Source organism: Macaca fascicularis, chromosome 7 (assembly GCF_037993035.2).
Source record: "Macaca fascicularis isolate 582-1 chromosome 7, T2T-MFA8v1.1".
NCBI classification, from domain to species: domain Eukaryota; kingdom Metazoa; phylum Chordata; class Mammalia; order Primates; family Cercopithecidae; genus Macaca; species Macaca fascicularis.
In genome coordinates, this window is record NC_088381.1 from 128,857,935 (window position 1) to 128,877,937 (window position 20,003).

Genomic DNA, 20,003 nt, shown 5'->3' on the forward strand with positions numbered 1-20,003 from the left:
AACTAATATACTACTTACATAATAATAATGCCATAACAATGAAATAAAGACACAAAAAGTAAATGTTAGTGATGTGACTTTCCATTTAGGAAATGATTTTTGGCAAAGCTCCAAACAAAACAAATTATAGTCTTTTCTGCATTTACATGGTAATTGTATTTCTGGATAATTTAATGTATATTCAAACCATTAACCATTGTTTGTAGCATCTACCATGTGCTTGACACACTAGAGTATTTAATAAAAGCTGGATACATGGGTGATGAATAGATGGATGTATTAAAACTACAAAGAGATTACATAAGTTCCAAAGTAAATATGCAAGGCAAAAATTATGTGTAGTCAATATCTTTAAAAATTCTTGGCCAGGACCGGCGGCTCATGCCTGTTATCCCAGCACTTTGGGAGGAGGAGGTGGGTGGATCACGAGGTCAGGAGTTCACGACCAGCCTGCCTAACATGGTGAAACCCTGTCTCTACTAAAAATACAAAAAATTAGCCAGGCGTGATGTCGGGCGCCTGTAATCTCAGCTACCCGGGAGGCTCAGTCAGGAGAATTGCTTGAACCTGGGATGCAGAGGTTGCGGTGAGCCAAGATCGCTGCCGCTGCACTCCAACCTGGGTGAAAAGAGCAAAAACTCCATCTCCAAGGAAAAACAAATTCTTTACATAGCTTATCAAATATAGTGTGTTCAATATCTATATGACATACTGGACACTGACACATACCATTTCTCAATAAAGAGCTGACAGCCTTCTCCCACCATTCCCCCACCATCGTTTGGGTATCCTATGAAGGACATGAGTTGTTTTAGGAGTATAATACTTTGAGATGCTCTCACTGTGACAATCACAGAAGAACTAAAACTGACTGAAAGGCAATAGATACGATTCCCATTTCAAAGCTCACCGTGGACATTTTCTTATGGTTTGGAATGGTAGTGAGCTGTCCAAACTATATTTTGATCTGTTTTTCTTCTTTTGATCAGGGATCATAGTTCAGTAAACCCACAGTTAAACTAAGTGGGCTGCTTATATGGGTCTGTCTAAAGTGAATTAGTGTACTTGTCTCATCCTTCTTATTAATGAGTGGTTCTAAACTGTACTTGGTATTTCTCCCATGGGGCATTTGGCTATGTCTGGAGGCATTTCTGATTGTCACAGCTGGGGATTGGAGAGGGCAGGGTGAGGCAAGGTGCTATTGGCAGCTAGTGGGTAAAGGCCAGGAGTGCTGCTAAACATTCTACAATACACAGGACAGCGCCCAACAACAAATAATAATCTGGGCCCAAAAGTAGTGGCAAGGTTGAGAAACCCCGGCAACATTATGTGTGTGCTCCCCTTGTGTAGTGATTCCTTTGTAGTGTTTGCCTTGACATTAGGTTAAGTGTTCCCTTAAGCTGAATTTTTTGTTATTGAGTTGTAGTGAAGGATGGGTGTCAATCTCTGCAGGGTTGAACATTTTTACATTAACCTTTCCTTTTTATTTTTATCAGAAGTAATATATGGTCACGTGTGTGTGTGCATGTGTGTGCGCACTTATGCAGAACTTAGAACAGTTCCCCACCCATTCTTCCCTAGTTTTATCCTGTTTCTCAGAGTTAGCAACATTTAAAGAGTTTTGTTTTTAATTTTTTTGGCGATTGCCTCTCTAAGTCTAAATAATAGCTTTTGGTTATTTATTGCTTTAAGAGAATATCTATTGACTCTTTACTGCAAAAGGTTAGCAAAAGCTCAGCTACACTAATCCCTCCCCTTTTCCCTTCTAATATTCATTAGTTTATATTCGATTGTTCTTTCATTGATTATTTTGTAACTCTAAATAATATATAAACATTTAATTTTGTTCCATCAGCTTTAGTCAGTATCTTCTTATTTTCTGCCTTTATTATACTAGTGCTTCTGTTCTTTCTTTCACCTTCCTGATTCCTATTTCCTATAGTCTGTCTGCTGTACCTTTACATTGTCAGATTGACAATATTTACTTTCTGTTTTATAATTATATTTGTTTGTTTTTATCCATTGGTTGAGGCCAAAAGTTGAAAACTATTACCATGTATAGGATATAACTGTAAATATTGTTCACTGAAGAGCTAAGTAGTACTGAGATCCCAGAATCATCTCTATATATGCAATATCACATCCTCTGTGCCATGTGAAAGAATGTTCCTGGTATTCTAGCATTCTGTTTTCTGTGTTGGGTGTTTTAAAATCATGCCACATTCAGTTGGCATGTTGGCATTTAAACACATACTAAGAAAGATCAGAAGTATCAAATGAGATTGCATAGTGAATATTAAAAAATGAATGACCTGCATGGACAAATAATACAAAAAAACAAAAAAACAAAAAAGATCAGAGGAAAATGGTAGAAAACACAAGAAAGACAAGAATTTCAAAATAATAAGGGTACATTCCCAATGGCTAGCTTTCTGAGAGTTGAACTGTATTTGAATAACTCATGTCCCTCAATCCAGATCCAAAGATAATATTGCTGCTGCTGAAACTTGGGCTCTGTACTATGACCAGAGTTTATTAATTGTCCTGTTTCATTGAGGAAAAAATGCAAAGCAGACCAGAACACTGGAATAACTAGCTGGAAATATTCCACTATTTCATGGGAAGCAGCTTTCTAAACGATTCCTGTGGAGGCCAAACTCTTGCTCTCGCCAAAATATTATAGCATTAAAGTGTGCCTTGATGGTACATTAAGGAAGAAATTTTCCCTAAATTTACTTGATTAAGATTTATAGCCTTTGTGCTCCCACAAAACATAGCATTGATTTCTTTAATATCAAAAAAAATTCCTAAAATAAACTGCTAATGATTGCTTTCAGTCATTTGTTTACTTAAGGTGGGTCATGCCAAGTACTGTTTGTATGAATTCTTGTAAAAGACTGAATTAATTTTGTAATTGTCATAATTACTGTTATTCCTCTTCTGTAGGAATATGCTATTAATGTGACTGGTCATCGCCACATCTTATTTTTGTATCTCTCAAAACATCTTTCTTAAAATATTGATGGTAGGAAGGAGCTGAAAAAAAATCTCCTATTAGTAGACCAAGCAATACTTCAATTACTAAACACCAGAGAAAATTAAAATTACAGCTTAAATAAAACCTATCAGATATTTGGTAGAGAAAATGGAACTGCACAAAAATATGGTTTTTAAAAATAAAGTTCTGCCACTTGTATTATATTCATTATAGACTATTAGAAACCCTTCCCTGCCAAAAAAGAAGAAAGAAAAAAAAGTTTGTGACGATTTGTAATTCATTTTAGTCTTTTTATGTATTTTTTCCACCTAAAATAATATTGGCTTTTTAATATTATAAATATAGTTTTCCATGGCTACATATTATTCTATCAAAAATATCTACCGTAATTTATGTAACCACTTTCTCATTGTATTTAGATTAGTTTTGTTTTTCCAGTTGAAACAATACTCCCTGAGTATCTTTGCATATAATGATTTCTCTTGATTTTAATTTTACTTAAGACAAGCTCTTAGGGGTCAAATGTTTTAAATATTTTAAAGGTTCATTGTTCAAATTGCATTTCAACAGTCAATACCAGTTTACACTGTTTTCAGCATTTTAAGAAATTGCCCAAATGACAGAGTCGAATTTTAAAAGTATTTCCCTAGTATTGATTTGGTTTATATGCTGAGATGCTCCAGATTTTTTGTTGTTAAAAAGTGAGTATGTGGAGCTCGAACATTTGGCTGGCTATGTACACATTTTATTTAGTAAAGCCTCAATGTTAAGCAAGAAGCCATTACTCATATTTATGTTGTCTCAGGCGTGGAAAAGTGCTTCAATTTTTGCAACATAAAAGAAGTCTGATGGCAGTGACAGAACTGAATGACTAGTTAGATATGCTGACTGGAAAGCTAGAATTAGGATTTGACCATTGTACTCAGTCTCCATTTAAGAGCCTAATGGTTTTTTCTTCTCAATTTGTAAGTTTGCTGCATTTACAGATATTTTTATAAAACTAAAAAATAATAGACCCAGAGAGCAAGTTTGAGATTACTAAAATGTATACCATTACTGTCAGAGTTGCAGTTCAAGCTGTCTTCGTTAAGCTGTTAGTTTGATTACATTTTCTCGAACAGTAAGTGTTGTGTTTTAATTTTTTTAATTAAAAATAAATGTTTAATGTTTTAAATTTTGGTAATTGAAATACCAATTCTTTTTGGAATCTTTCAGTGTTATGGTTTTGGTTTACAATAAAGGTATTTGCTTGCTACGTTTACTAAATATACTATCTATACTTCATTTTGTTGCATAAAAGTAAAACACTCCGGTTAGCCTTTTTGATGGGTTAATTACCTGGATGGCTTGCTTACTGACAGAGAAACTGATGCAAAATAGGTCATTTGAAAAGCAGGTGTTTGATATATCCCCATATGTAACACTGAAAAGCCTCTTTGCTCTAAATTTTTGGAAGAGAAGCTTTCTTAAGAAAGAATGGACCAGATGCAGTGGCTCGCACCAGTAATCCCAGCACTTTGTGAGGCCGAGGTAGGAGGATGGCTTGAGTCCAGGAGTTTGAGATCAGCCTGGGCAACATAGTGAAACCCTGCCTATACAAAAAGTAAGGAATGAAAAGTTAGCCTGCGCTTGGTGTATTTGCATGTGCCTGTGGTGCCATCACCTCCAGGGGCTGAAGCAGGGGGATTGCTTAGGCCCAGGAGTTCAAGGCTGCAGTGAGCTATGATTGTGCCAGTGCACTCCAGTTTGGGTTACAGAGCAATATCCTGTCTCAAAAAAATAAGAATGTACATATTTAACTGTAATGTAAAACGGATGCTGAAAATGAACACTGATATTTCTTTAACCTCGTACCTCAGAGTGACATATCAGAGCTGCTCTGGAGACTTGGTTCATATAACATAATATGGAACCAAATTACCTTCTCAATGCCAAATTGAAGATAATATGTACATAATTTCCAGGTTTAATATATATACCAAGGCTTTGGGATGTTAAATATAAGGAATGGTACCCATGTATAACATTATCAATTAAGCTTAAGAATATTAAAGATTTGTTGATTAAAATAATTATTAATTTTTGAGATAGCTTTTACTTTAGAATATGTGATTTGAAAAAAAAAGAATGTTGGCATTTCACATAGGAAGAAAAAATTCCAGTTCTTATTTTTGTAACTTATGTTTTAAAATATGTCTAAAATCCACCCCTGTAAAGTTATTAAAGTCTTTTATTATTAAAGCATAAAGTTTTCTACTCATAAATCAAATTGTATATCTCAAATTAAAAGCTAAATTGCCCATGTACATTGTTTAGCAGTATGTAAATACATTGTAGAAAAGAGCTGTATCATTCATGAAGTTTCCAAATTCTTTGATCAACTCTGATAATAAAGTTAAAACTTGTGTTCTTAATTAGTAAAGCTCCTTATTTTTTCAGCATTCCACTGATTTCTTTCTAACTTTGTAGTAATAATAGGTAAAGACTATATTTGGCTTAAAAAAGTGCTTATTTTTACGTACATAGAGGTCTTTGATTATGAAAGTGCCAAGGAGTTTTTTTGTTTATACAGTGGGGGGTGAAAGAAAACCCATGTATATCTTGAGAAAATTTGTTGGAACTGGCTTTGAGAAATGATGAGTCAAATCTTTAACTCAATAAAAGATGTGTATTGCTGTACCAAGCCTTAGTATCTGCTATTCTCTTTGGTGTAAGCACTTTTCAAACTATAGAATTAAACAAATAGTAGCACCACTAGTTAAAACATGAAGCTATATGATCTAAAGACACGGTTTGGTTATTTTATGAGCCATTTAATTTTCATTTTTCTGTGACCACATTTATTAAACATGTGACTTGAAAATGGAATACTCTTTTAGGATGAAAAAATAAAATATATGCCCTGATAATTATGGGATAAGAGTATTATTTTTTGTGAACACATTTTCAGCATTCTAGGCACCTGGAGAAGTGAACATCTCTGAAAGTATCACACATTTATACTTTAACTTTATTTACATATCCAGTTTTTAGAAACCATTACCAATGAAACATGTGGACAATGTGGTATGCAAGTACTGTATAGTGAGAAGCGGGGATGTTCTTGAGTAATTGTTCCATTTGAATTAATCCAGCATGGGTAGTTGTTAGACAACCATGAAATGTGCTAAGCTTTACCTATTCTAAAAGGACTCTATCCTTACAGACCATAAGCATTCAAAAGTTTTCAAAAAAAAAAAAAAAAAGGTTACTTCTGCTTTAAATTTAGTCTGCCATTCAATAGCAAAATAAGGCAGGTGGATTAAACTGCTAGAAGTATGCAACGTTAGTATTGAGAGCGTTTAAGCAACTTAAAATCTTCAGAATGCCTAAGATCACAAATTTACCCATGACCAGCCTACATAGATTAACTTAAAATACATACAGAGAGATGTCAGATAGATAGAGGTGATAAGTTGGTGACGAAAATTACATTAATCTGCATGTTGATATTGGTTACCTTATATTGATTAGAAACTTTTGCTTAGTAAAAAGGGGAAATAATTTTTAATATGTGCAGCTTGAGAGAGAGAATCTTTCAGAAATGAGATGTATTAGAGAAACATAATGAAAGAATCCTTGGTGATTTTTTTAAAAAGTAAAAAACCATCACTACTGAGTAAAAAGACATGTTCTACAAAGACATCTGAAAATCATAGGTGTTGTGGTTTATATTTTGGGATGAAAATTGAAGATTTGATGAAAATTACCAAAGACTTCTACATAAATTGCTAATTAAGCCCAATCATCTTTTTTACTATTGCCTTTATTTGAGGATGTTAGGGAGAATTTTCTCATTTTGTGTTTAGTCCTGATTGGTCTGGATCATAAGAATTATACTGTAATTAGTTTGTAGTAGTAGAATTAATTTTCTTCTCTTTAGGACCTGACACAAATAGTTTTGTGTAAAAGTGAACGTTGTAATTTCTCTTAACAGCTGTAACATCTTATGAAGATCTTGGACTCTTTGCATTTGGATTACCAGGAAAGGTAATTTTTTTTTCCTCCTTATTGTGTCCAAAACCCAAAGTGGCATTTTTCCTTTGGTTTCAAGTTAAAAGAGACAAGTATATATAAAAGGAAGACATTAGAGGAATAAAAGGAAACTAAAGTGAGAAAAGAGAGAATGATGGGAGCAGGCAGAGAAAGAGAAGTCTATGTGTCCTTCCTAAAAATGCATCAATACATTTAATTCAATGCTTGAATCTTTTAATATATTTCATCCTGATAAAGTAGCACAATGACTTGAGTGACTTTAAAAGAGTAGCAATAACCTGTTTTAAGTTTTATTAATTTTGATTATGTACTCATATGAGTAAACCCTCATAAAGACAAGAGAAGAAAAGCAACATCAAATTCAAATTATAGCATGGCTCTTTACAAAACCAGTAATCAGAAGATCCTATCACTTAAGAATTGAACAGTGCTAAAAGATTATCTAGCTGTCCTCTCATTTATAGGTGAGGAAATTAAGGACCAGAGAAATTAAGGGGCCTATTTGTCAACTATTATATAAAGCCAGTACCACATCCTAGAACTCTAGATCTACTACTTTTCTTACTCAGAATAAGAGAAATAACAGCAGTATTTATTGGGCACTCACTTGCATTAGGTATACTACAGTAGTTTAACAGGTAGAGAAAAATAATTGTCTTCCACCAGGAGTTGAACATTACTTAGTGCTATAGTATATAGTTTTTTAATTTCTGAAGAGCTACTATACTTCTAAAATTCATATTCAGTTTGGCTCCAAACAGGAATTCTTTTGTTTGTAAATCTGTTGTTTGTGTTTTTATGTTTTCGACTGACAAATAAAAATTGTGTATATTTATTATGGACAACATGTCATTTTGAAATATATAAACATTGTAGAATGGCTAAATTGACCTAATTAATATTTGCATTACTTCACATACTTAACATTTTTTTATTTTTATTTTATTTATATATTTATTTTAATTTTTATTCTAAAAGGATACTCTATCTGTAAGTGGCTAAACTAACTTCTGAAAGTGAGTCTGGAGGAAAAATATATAGCTATGCAATGGAGAGAAAACTTGTATTTACATTCCAGTTAACTTTGGTGGAGTTTTTTGTTTTTGGCTTTTGAGACAGAGTTTCGCTCTTGTTGCCCAGGCTGGAGTGAAATGGCATGATCTCAGCTCACCACTAGCTCCACCTTCCGGGTTCAAGCTGTTCTTCTGCCTCAGCCTCCTGAGTAGCTGGGATTAAAGGCATATGTCACCACGCCTGGCTAATTTTGTATTTTTAGTAGAGACGGGTTTCTCCAAGTTAGTCAGCCTGATCTCGACCTCCTGACCTCAGGCGACCCACCCGCCTAGGCCTCCCAAAGTGCTGGGATTACAGGTGTGAGCCACTATGCCCGGCCCTAACTTTGTTTTTAAAGTACAAAAAGGAATGCTTAAATCATATACTATATAGCATCGTGGCTTGGACCTTAGTAACCTGAAACTTAGACGAAACAGAGTATGTTACTTGAGGGTAAAAGGTTTTGTTAATCTTACTTAGCAGCAATTTTTCTGTTCTAGAGGATTAGGATGTTTGGTGTAGCCAGGGATCAATTTCCTCCATCTAGTTTAAACAAAGAAGAAAATATTTTTGTATGAGAAAATTCCACAATTAATATAACATAACTTATAAATATAATTCTAAGTAGCATCACTGATATCATTGTCATTTCATGTTCATATTTCCTGCATTGTTTGTATAGCAGCAAAGTTTAAAGAGTAGGGACTGCTGAGAGTCTTCTTTTCCTAAAACTCTAGAGTAGTTGCATTGTTGTTTTAATACATGCACCAAAAAAAGTTCATAGTAGGCAGGCACACTAGACAAAGCATACTCTGAATGAGGAGTTGTTGTTCAGTTGCTTGTTTAGATTTTCTCCCCACTTCCATAGTTGGGTTGAAACTTAACCATTTCCTTCTATCCAGATATTATATGGTTATAATATGGGATAATACTATGATAAAGAAATTTTTTGAAATGTTTTGAACTTTTTGAGGAAGATTTATTTAAATGTCTATAAATTGGTATTTATTCACCAAATATTTATTGATTAAATGCTTTGTACCATGTACTGTGCTAGGCATTAAAAACATAATTAGGTAGGCAAGTAGGTAGGTAGATAGATAGATATTCTAGCTTTCAAGATATGAAATGCTTAAATTCAACCAAAGAATGAAAGAATAATCAATAAGTTAATATTACCATTTTTTGCAATATATTAATTGAAAATAAAACCAAATTTCATGTATACCTACTACTGACAGTAGGTATCATTTGTACTGAAGATAGCATACACAAGTTCAAAATAGTCTTTTCACAAATAACTTTGACATTTTGGAACTAATTTTTACATAGACTGAAATGCAGAGTCTTTTCTGGAGAGCATTCAAGTGGCAATCACCACATCTCCAAAGACACTTTGTGAAGTTTCATATCATTAGACCTCTTCTGCAAACCTCAAGTCTCCTAGGTCCTAATAACTTAGATGGTTTTCAGGATAGGCAAATGCCATGCCACTGATAGAATTCCTAACAAAGATGGGCATGAAAGATGATCTGTTCCCAATTCATGTAGAACTGAATGATGCTAAACAGCTAATCAGCTGCGAGCATACGTTGGGGTTCCGATCCATCAAGATTTGAGTGATTGAAAGGCCCAAATGGAAGCACAGTGTTTTACTGTTTCCTCTAACTATATCTGATTACCTTGAGTTCCCCAGGAATCTCATCAAAGATGATAAGCTAACAAGCCTGCAGACTGAATTTAGTCCTCGGGAACATTTTGTATGGCTCAAATATTTTTTATTTTTAACTGATTACCAACTAAACATCATTAAAGTATGAAAAAATTTATTTTCTGACTTTCTTTGAAAAATGAGAAGATCTGGCTACATTGGATCCATATTCTCACATGTTATCAAGTGGCCAGAGCTGAGTAGCACCTGCCCCACTTAAGGGGGAGGAATTCTCCAATATCCTACAGTTCTTGCCAACTCCCATTGTCTCATACTCGGCTTAATTCACATTACTGAGTTTGGAGCATTTTACCTATAATTTCAGGGTTTGAGAATAATTGGGCTCTAGACTTTATTAATCTCTGGGACTGAGATGCTCAAAGTCTTGGTATATGCCAAGCTGATAAAATCAGAAAACTTATATCATTTCCTTTTAGGCAATATGTCATTGGCATAGCACACCCCAGCCTGTCTTTTTCTACTTATTTAAGCAGTGTGGTAAAACCAGCAAGAAAGGGAATGAGACACCACTCCCACACTTTTAATTTTTATACTTTGATAATTATCGATTACTAGCTTTTAACACTTATAACTATTTAAAAATGACTGCCAAGAAAAATTTCAAAAACTTCTTTATAGTAACTGTGGAACTGTTAAAGAAATACTTTTTAATGTGATGATTATTAATTTTATGTGTTTCAAATGACCGGCAAATTTCTTTTTAGTTTCTCTTCACTTACAACTTCTGCATCTGCTTTTTTAGTAATAGTTACTGGATTATAATAAAATACTGATTCTTTTCTATTATTTCGCTTTCTACTGAATATTTTTGTTTTTTTACAGGTGGTGGTGGCAGGCACCATAATAATTCAGAATATTGGAGGTAAGCAATTGAAAGTGCATTGTTTATGCATAAATGTGATGGCAATAATGTCCTTCCTTTGAATTGCTGTCTTACTACAGATCTAGCTGGGAACTTCTGTAGACATAGGTATCTTCAGAAGCCTGCATGTTGGCTTCTTAACTTTTTTTTTTTTTGGATCCTTTTTAGCAGCATTTGCGACAGTAGCTTCTAAATTCAGTTCCAGCTAAATCCTGATTGCAGTCGTGTTATTAGGTCTGCAACACACCTCTAAAACATTGGCTTTCTGTGATTGTGAAGGTAGGATACAATCTGGAAAAGCTCTCCTGATGATTTTAAAATATTTTCCCTCTACTTTTGTTCTAATCACCCTATTGGCAGATACTACTTTAGAGGGATTAGTGTTCCTTGGGCTATGGACAGTCAAGTATGGACAACAATGTCCTCTTGTAACCAACAATTTTAAATGACCAAGTGGTTTAAAACATAAATAAATCTGAGATAAATAAACATTCTCACATTTATCCTGTATCTTGTTCCTATTAATAACCGATTCTAGAAATGATCTCAATATTGAGAACTATGTAGAAATAAAACTGTTAATTATAGACAGTTACTGAGTATTAAATGTATTAAACATTTAAATCCAAAATATGGGTATCATGTGTGTATATGTTGTAAAGAAGTTACTTAATGCTGAACAATATCTTAGTTTTCTTTTATCATTGACTGGAGTGCTAAATAAATGCTCTTAAAGGAAAATACACAGAAAAAGTTGACATGCACTCTTATACAGGATTATATAGTCAGAGGACATTTTAATCTTATTTTTTACATGTAACAGTTTAATTCAAAGATGACAGTTTTAATAAACTTCAGCTCTCATACTCAAGAGGTCTGAGGTATATCACTTTAAGTATTGTTCAATCAAATTCCATCTTTAATAGTTTTTTTTGTAAAGGAAAAAATTAATATTCCATCAGTGAATTGTGCTGCCATTGTTTTGGAATCCTGTTTTAATTTTTTGAATTTTCATGAAAAAATGTTATGAATAAAAAGAATGCTTTCTTGCATGCCATACCAGATAATTTTCTCCTAACACACACTACTTCACACTTCACAGCAGAAGTCAAGAAAACCAGTCTCTTCATTTATGAATTTGTTATAGTCATTAATTTTAAGATCTCTTTTAGAATAATTTATTTAGCAAATAAGTATTGCTTAACTGTGCACGGATAATGTTTCTGAATATGGTATATATTTTTATATTTTGAATCCCTCTTTATCCTGTCTATATAGGTTCTAAGAACTATCACATTTTGTTTAGGTTACATTGAACCATTGTTTAACAGTTTATGTAGACTGTTCAGTTCAGCAATTTAGATACAAATTTGTGACCCTGGCACAATGCCCACTGTTGTATTCTTTGTCCCTTTCACCTTGATTCCTTTCTTGTCCTCTAATCTTGTTTATAACTGTTATTGGAGATGGCTATACTTGTAGCACTTGCTGTTACTAGATTTAAGTTCTCTCTATATATGCTCCTGTACCCCCCTGTATTGTTAAGTTCCTTTAGCTCAAAAATATGCCTCATTTCTCTTTGTACTCCCAGCACCTAGCGTAATACCTGGGAATTGATAAACTTTTGTTGAGCAGAATAGAGCTGAAATGATTTGTATGATCTCTTTCTAAGTACTTTAAATATTCTAGATATATTTATCGAGAAAAGGGAAATGCTAGACTGGCAGCTAGCTTCAAATATTTGAAAGACTGAACACAAAATACACAAAAAGACACTAGACTAATTCAAGTATTGTTCCAGAGGGTGGAACTGGTGCTAAAGTATAGAAATCTACAGAGAAGCTGGTTTGGGTTTTCTCATTTGGAGTAGCCTTGTAACTAAGCTGTGTGATAATGAGGATGTCCTACATCCCTTTGAAAATGCTCCTTAGCCCTGAAAACATTCGAACAGAGCTGGTTGGTCAATTGCCAGAATTCTAGAAAGGATTCTTGCATTTGGTGGTGGATAGATGATGAGTTTTTCCAACTCTTAAGTTTTTTGGTTTGCTTGCTTGCTTATTTTAGAACATTTTAAAAGAAGGTGATTTAGAGCAGTGACAGAAGTTTTTAATGTCTCTTAAATTTAGAAAAGCTGGCAATGCTTATTTAGTTTTTAGAATGATATCCTCATAATTTTCTTCACATTGGTTAAAAGTGTATTAAGTGCCCAGTCAGTAATAACCAAATACATATTTTCAGAGTTTTTTTCTGTCTTTTTTTCATAGCCAGATGTACATAAGCCATTTCTTTATTATAATAGAATTGGAAGCTTGCTCTTGTGAGCAGAACACTGGATTGAAAGTCAGATACCTTAAATTCTATCCACTCCAGTCTCTGCCGTTGGGTAGCCATATGTCTTGTGAAAATCCCTCCCTCTCACTGTCTAGGCTTCAGTTCCCTCTTTGTTAAATTGTTGGAAGGTAGAGTGGGAGGCAGGGAACTTAGGGTCCCTTCTGACCCCAAAATTTGAATTCAAATTTGGCACATTGGGAGGCACATTAATTATTTTAGGTTATTAACATATTTTAATACAGGAAAGTTCAATGAGAGGGTTATACTTGGTTCAAAAGATGATTTGGCCCTTTCTTAGGTATCTTTAACAAATCAATAGCTATTGCCCTAAAGCGTTCATGGATGCCATTTTTTGTCACTACAAAAAAGGGAGCTTCAGTTCTTAGGACTACGCTTTAGAACCTCCTCTTATGTTAAAGTCTAGGAACCCTAATCTTAAAAAGTAGTTTCTTGATTGATATATACAGAATCTGTGGAACTTCTGGTCCATGTGTGCTTGCAAATAAACAACATACTTATTTGGGAGGCTATTTAATATCCTTTGTCATTATATTAAATAAGGATATATATACTGTTTTATTATAATAAGTCAATCATATAATGACTTATTTAATGTTACTTTAAAATGGATTTTGATTATTTTCTTTATTAATTGGAAATACATTGGATATTTAAAAGATTATATTAAGTGTAAATCAGATTGAATTTTTACACATCTTAAGTGCCTGTCTGCAAATAATGTAGTTCAGATAACATTTGTTTAAAAAATAGAATGTTTGTTAGTATAAATTATCTGAGTTTTGCAGTGGTTGTTTAAATTAAAACTGAAAAATAATGTAATAGATTCTATTTAGGTCTAGCACTCTACTAGATACTTTAATTATAAGGACTCTTCAATATAGATATTATCTTCATTTTATAGAGAGGAGATCAGTGTGCAGTGGAGATAAGTAGCTTGCTCACATTTACCCCATAATGAAGCCTGGATTCAAACCTTGCTCAGTTGGCCTTGATTCTTTCTGCTGTGATATAGTAAAAGTTTGAAAAATGTGAAAAGATTAAATGTTGAAGATTTCCTAACGCCCTGGGGACAGGAACTATGTGTTTCCCTAACTTTACCTAGTTTCTGAGAAGGGCTCAATAAGTAATATTTGTTGAATGAATAAGACAGTTTTTAAAATTCTGCTTAAAAGCCTAAGATTTTGCCTCAAAGAGACAATTGAATATACTATGTAAACAATAAAAAAAGAAACTTGAAAGACCATAGAATGATTTCTAGTTTAGAATTATATAAAAATTTAAAAGTTCGAAATATTGGGAAGAGTTAGATCTCATTTATGTAAAATAGATTAAAAATATATCGAAATAGGCTGGGTGTGGAGGCTCACGCCTGTAAGCCTAGCACTTTGAGAGGCCAAAGTGGGAGGATTGCCTGAGCTCAGGAGTTTGAGACCAGCCTGGGCAGCATGGTGAAACCCAGTCTCTACTGAAAATACAAAAAATTTGCCAGGTGTAGGGTTGCGTGCCTGTAAGTCCCAGCTACTCAGGTGGCTGAGGCAGGAGAATCATTTAAACCCGGGAGACAGAGGTTGCAGTGAGCCAAGATCTCGCCACTGAACTGCATCCTGGGCAACAGAGCGAGACTGTCTCAAAAAAAAAAAAAAAAAAAAATATATATATATATATATATGTAAAATATCTATTATTTTCAGATTAAGTAAATCATATCTTAATGTTTCTTAACTCTCTTATTCTTTGTAACATTTAAATACTTCTCAATTTTCATGAGATACAATTCTTGTGGTAAATCCATGAAAACAATGGAAATGGAAGGCCTTTAAAAGCAAAATGACCACGAATTGCCCTTGATCAATATTTGTTTCATGTGTCTTTCACCAAAGACCCAGTTTATTTCCCACATTTTCATATTCCATAAATCAAATTAATGTGCTCATTTATTTACATCCCTAGTACTTAGCACATAGTACGCATTTAGTAAATAACATTTATTATAGGAAGAAAGAAAGGAATAAGAAGGGAGAGAGGGAAAAGCTAGTGACCTGGCTTAGTACTTCTTCAAGAGCAAAAAGAGAGTTGATTGACCAGGAAGAGAAACCCACAGTATACGGAAGTAAACATATATTTCTTAGGAAAGCGTCTACTGTTAGAACTTCACAGAAAATCTTTTTTCTCCCCTGAGATTAATTAGGCACCAAATATTAGTCACAAGGCACTAGTGTGGTCTAACAAATTGATTGAAAAAATCTACTGTCTTCAATTAAAATCTCTAAATTTTATAATGGAAAAAATGCAACACACTAAATTTAACACTCTTATTCTAAGGTTATAGAAATCCTTAGCTTTGGAAATTTGAGAACCATATAGTAAATTACTACTTAAAAGCAATTCCTGATATCCTCCCAATACTAATGAATAAGAGGCTCAAAATCGGCTAGAGCCAGAGGTAACCCTCTGTAGCCCATTTCCTCAGGTGCTGGAGTAGCATTTGCTGAGAGCCACTACTACTGGGACCCAAGGTCAGAAAAGAAGTGTCTGGAAGTTTTAATATTTAATGCTGTTATAGGTGGGACAATTCTGGCTTAGAAAGTTTGAATTTGGTGGCCTAACAACTAAGGATAAAGGATTAAGAACTGTAGTAGAAATAAGTATAACGTAGTTTTCACATAGTTCCTGTAACAGTGTTGTATTATGTGATTCTTTTCCTAAAAACTGAGGTAAGTAGTTGGTTTCACATTCATTTGAACTCCTGAAGTAAACCATTCAGCAGGCTAGAATATCACTAGAAATCAAACACTACATCCCAATCATCATCTTAGTCAAGCCAGAAAAAGTCTTACTTGCCCAATTCAAAATGTGGAAAGATGAGTAGCTCCTAGGAGGATGTTATATTCGTATTTTGCTCTTATAAATACGAAGGATCACTATGAATAGCATATGCTTTCCTTAGTTCTTCAAAGCCCCAGTTCTTTAAAGGAGATTAAAGATTTAATCATTACTACATATTGTGAAAGGAAAACCATAAACATTAGTAGTCTTACTGAAAACCTGAAATTGCTAGAATGACCCAGGTGTTTCAGTCTGGCACAGAATCCGCACACCTTACTCTTGCAGCCTTTATTAACACCTCAGTTTGGTAATCTATGGACTCGAGTAACCCCATTTCGAAATCTCATAAAGATAAAGGTATAAATAATATCATTTTCAGTTGAGAATTATAAAAATCTCAAATTCTCAGTATTTGAAAAATCACAATATTAGATGCTAGAAACTACTTTGATTTACTTTCTTCCTGTATATTCATTCATGCATTTTATTTATTTACTTTTTGGTAGGGTAGAAAAGTACTAAGAGTGTTTCAGATGAACTAGTTTGTATTGTCTCTTGGGAAACTAGGATAGGGCGTGCAGATACATCGCCATCTGCTGGTCAGTTTATCTGTAGTGAAACTGCAGCTTTCTCGAGACAGTGTCTAGAATTCTATTCTGGAAAGCACTGCCTTAAAATAGGAGAGGTACAGGAAATTTGGAGAGTCTTTTTCACCAGCACTTCATTTGATAACATTTGCTGGTAATGTATTTTTTTTTAAGGTTTTAAAAAATATTTTTCTTAGTAATTTCTATTGAAAATTATAAAATTTTCAGAGCAGTAGATATTTTGGTCATTTTTTATTCAAATTTAAGATCTTGAAAATGATAAGACAAAGATATACCTAGGGTCATGGGGGAGCATTTCCTCCATATATTTTGATTTTCATTTATGCATGTGTTCTGTTCTATTTGAGTGCAGATAGAACTTCAGTGGCATTTAGATATTTTGTGGAACCACCAGATTAATAAGACACATTGAATAGAATAAACCAGTTAGTATCCATGACTAAAAACATGTTTGAAATAAAATTGAATCTCTCTGAGACAGAAAGGCAAACTTATTCTTTTCCCATACTACATCCGTTTGTTTAGGGCTGAGTAATCCTTTAAGAATTGCTGAACTTCCCCCAAGTGCTGAAAACCTAATTCTGTTTTAAAAATAGCTGCAAGTAATTCTATCCTCATACATATATATTATGTGTTTAACAAAAAAGATACTTATCTTCATAAACTGTAATGATGTCTTAGGCCCAAACTCCAATTAAGGGTTGGTTTTTTTTTTTAAGTTTGTATGCTTAATAACGACAACTTGGGAAGCATTTTCAGAATGCTGGGAAAAATAATCCCTAAGAATACAGTATTTGGAAGCACAGAGACTGATTTTTACTTTTTAGATTTCAGTGGAGTGTTAATATTTCAAATATGTGAGAATAGGAAACTTTCTCTTCAGAACTACAATCACAGCCATAAATACAGTAGAGTCATAGCAGTAGATGCAATAGAATCTCATCATGAAACTCCATGAATTTTGAACTAATCACTTCACCAAAGCAGTGACAATACTGAAAAATGAAATGCATTGAAAATATATCTCAAGATGAAATGAAAATTCTAAGTGTTACTAAAGCTTCTGACTAATGTTCTCTGTGATAGAGATTCATTTCCTTTGAAGTTAACTGTTAATCTCAGCATTCAGAAGTAGTTTGTTTAAATACTGATTTAAAAAAGAAAAATAATTCTGAAGAGTGGTCCTTCTGGTAGACTTTCCTTATTTGTCTTTGTTTTGTTTACTTTTTCACTTTGCTCCTGCACTTTCTCATGGCACACTAGTTAATAGAACAAGTTTCTCAACCCAGACTGGCTGTTTCCACCATCACTAGCTTGGGCAAGTTACTTCTTTGTACCTCCTTATATTCTGTGAAATAAATAATATGTACCTCACAGGTTTGTATAAAGATTAAGTGAGGAAATAACTTGTGTAGAATACCACCAAGCATACAGTAGGCACCTGAAAAACAAAGATGTTCGCTGTTCTCATGGATCTCTGCCCAGAGTTCCTTTCCCATTTCTCTGTTTCTAACATCTCTCCTCTCAACCTCCTGGGCCCAATTCATGTATTTCTCTTTATGATTAGATCAACAGATATTAACACCTTGCAACTTGCTATTACCTAATCAGATTTTACCCCATTTTAGTCATTTTTTAATATTACTGTTGCTTCTCCAAGTTTTTTTTAAAAAATGCTTTCAACTTCTGGTTAGATCAACAGATATTAACACCTTGCAACTTGCTATTACCTAATCAGATTTTACCCCATTTTAGTCATTTTTTAATATTACTGTTGCTTCTCCAAGTTTTTTTTAAAAAATGCTTTCAACTTCTGGTTAGATCAACAGATATTAACACCTTGCAACTTGCTATTACCTAATCAGATTTTACCCCATTTTAGTCCTTTTTTAATATTAATGTTACTTCTCCATGTTTTTTTTAAAAATGCTTTCAACTTCTGTGTTTTAAGTTGACAGATGTTTTATTTTTTTCCAGAGAAGTTTCTATTAAATGAGTTCTATTAGTTATGTTTAAAATTAAGTAGAAAAGAATACCTGTTTAGTTAATATGGTAAAACTAAGTGATTTATAGTGGCTGAATACCTGACATCAAGGTATATCTTCTGTCACTGATTTTGGCTTTGGTGGTTTGGGGTCACTTAACTATATGCATGGCTCTTGTGGATGACCCAATTGCAGCTATTAATTGAGAGTAGAACATGATGTGTCTTGTTTTAGGAATCTATACTATGTGTCGATGTCACCCAAAATCATTTACAAATTTTTCCTTATGACTGATCTGAAAGATATGTGCTTAAACACTTTCTTATGCCATTTATAAAAGACACGAGACAAAAAGTGTGGCAGCCAGCTATTTGATCTAGTAAACCTTTTAGTTAAAAACAAAAGCAATATGAGCATTCCTATCAATAGTATATCTTTAAAACTTTTCCCGTTCATTTTATTGAGCTGATGTTCTTTTGTATGAATTTAATTAAGATATATTTCCTAACTTAATTGTATTTAGTAATCTTTTTGTTTCTTCTCTGTATTATATATAATATAATGTGTTAAAGTGCTAGTTCTTACATGAAAGTTTACTTGTGATTAAGAAAAAAATAATTTTCATAGTGAGTAGAATGGTAGTGGTCTTTGTTTTACTGGCTTAATCTGTGTGGGTTTTCCCCTATAGTAAGCTCTGTGGTTGTGTAGCTCTTAAAATATATACTAACGTTTTCTAGAAAAGAAGCAATGTTTTGTACGTTTTATTATATTTGTGTCTTGTATGTGAGGTCTTCTTTGAGAGAGAAACACATGTTTGCTGAGTTCATATTTCTTAAAATATATATGATTCTTCAGACTGGAATCTAATGAAATAGTACTCCCATTTGAAAACCAAAGAGTTAAGGGTACAACAGAGGATAAAAGTGATCAAATGATTAGCTAGAGGCTAATAGAAATTCTGGAAAGAATGAAAGATATTCTATTAGAAAGAAATAGGATCTCATATTCACTGAAGCTTTCTACAGCTAAAGGTCCAAAACAAATAATAGAAAATTACTGAAAGAGATGAATGTCTGAAACTTCAGAAATGCATGTGGTGTTGGGTTAATCCAAGCAAGAAAGAAAGATGGGCAGATAATAAATTACATTTTATAGGAAGTCGGCTTTCCTTGTTTTCAAGGTATTTTGTCTTTTTTTCTGTTCTCTCTGTCTCTCTCACAAGATATATTTAAGTAAATCTAGGACAGTTTCAGAAAATTCAATTCACAATTTTTATCTTTGCACTGTATGTGTAGAGTTCTTTGGAATCGGTAAAATATTATAAAATCTCCAAATCCTTGAATGGAGAAAGTTAATCTAAACCTTCCTTCTGTTCTGTGCCAAATTGATAGCATTTTTCCTTATGATAATATGAACAATACAGAACACATTTTCACATACAATCAGTTGTAATACCCCATAACTAAAAGATTTTGCAGAAATGTCTCAGTGGGTTTTAGTCAACTCACTGAGACATAGCTATACTTCTGCTAGGGAAAAAGAAATCATTGTA

General features: G+C 33.4%; 1 protein-coding gene across 8 annotated transcripts in view; it reads left to right on the top strand.

Moving 5' to 3' along the window:
- The window catches only part of SLC38A6 (solute carrier family 38 member 6), a 55,373-nt gene that overhangs the window by 11,369 nt on the left and 24,001 nt on the right, over positions 1-20,003 (top strand). For all 8 annotated transcript variants that reach the window (XR_012415840.1, XM_073997482.1, XM_005561429.5 and 5 more), the window contains 2 exons: positions 6,975-7,027; positions 10,641-10,680. Coding sequence is in view for 5 of the 8 variants with exons in the window: in XM_005561429.5 (XP_005561486.3) it covers positions 6,975-7,027; positions 10,641-10,680 (93 nt within the window). In the remaining 3 variants the exon portion in view is untranslated. The remainder of the gene's footprint in view (positions 1-6,974; positions 7,028-10,640; positions 10,681-20,003) is intronic.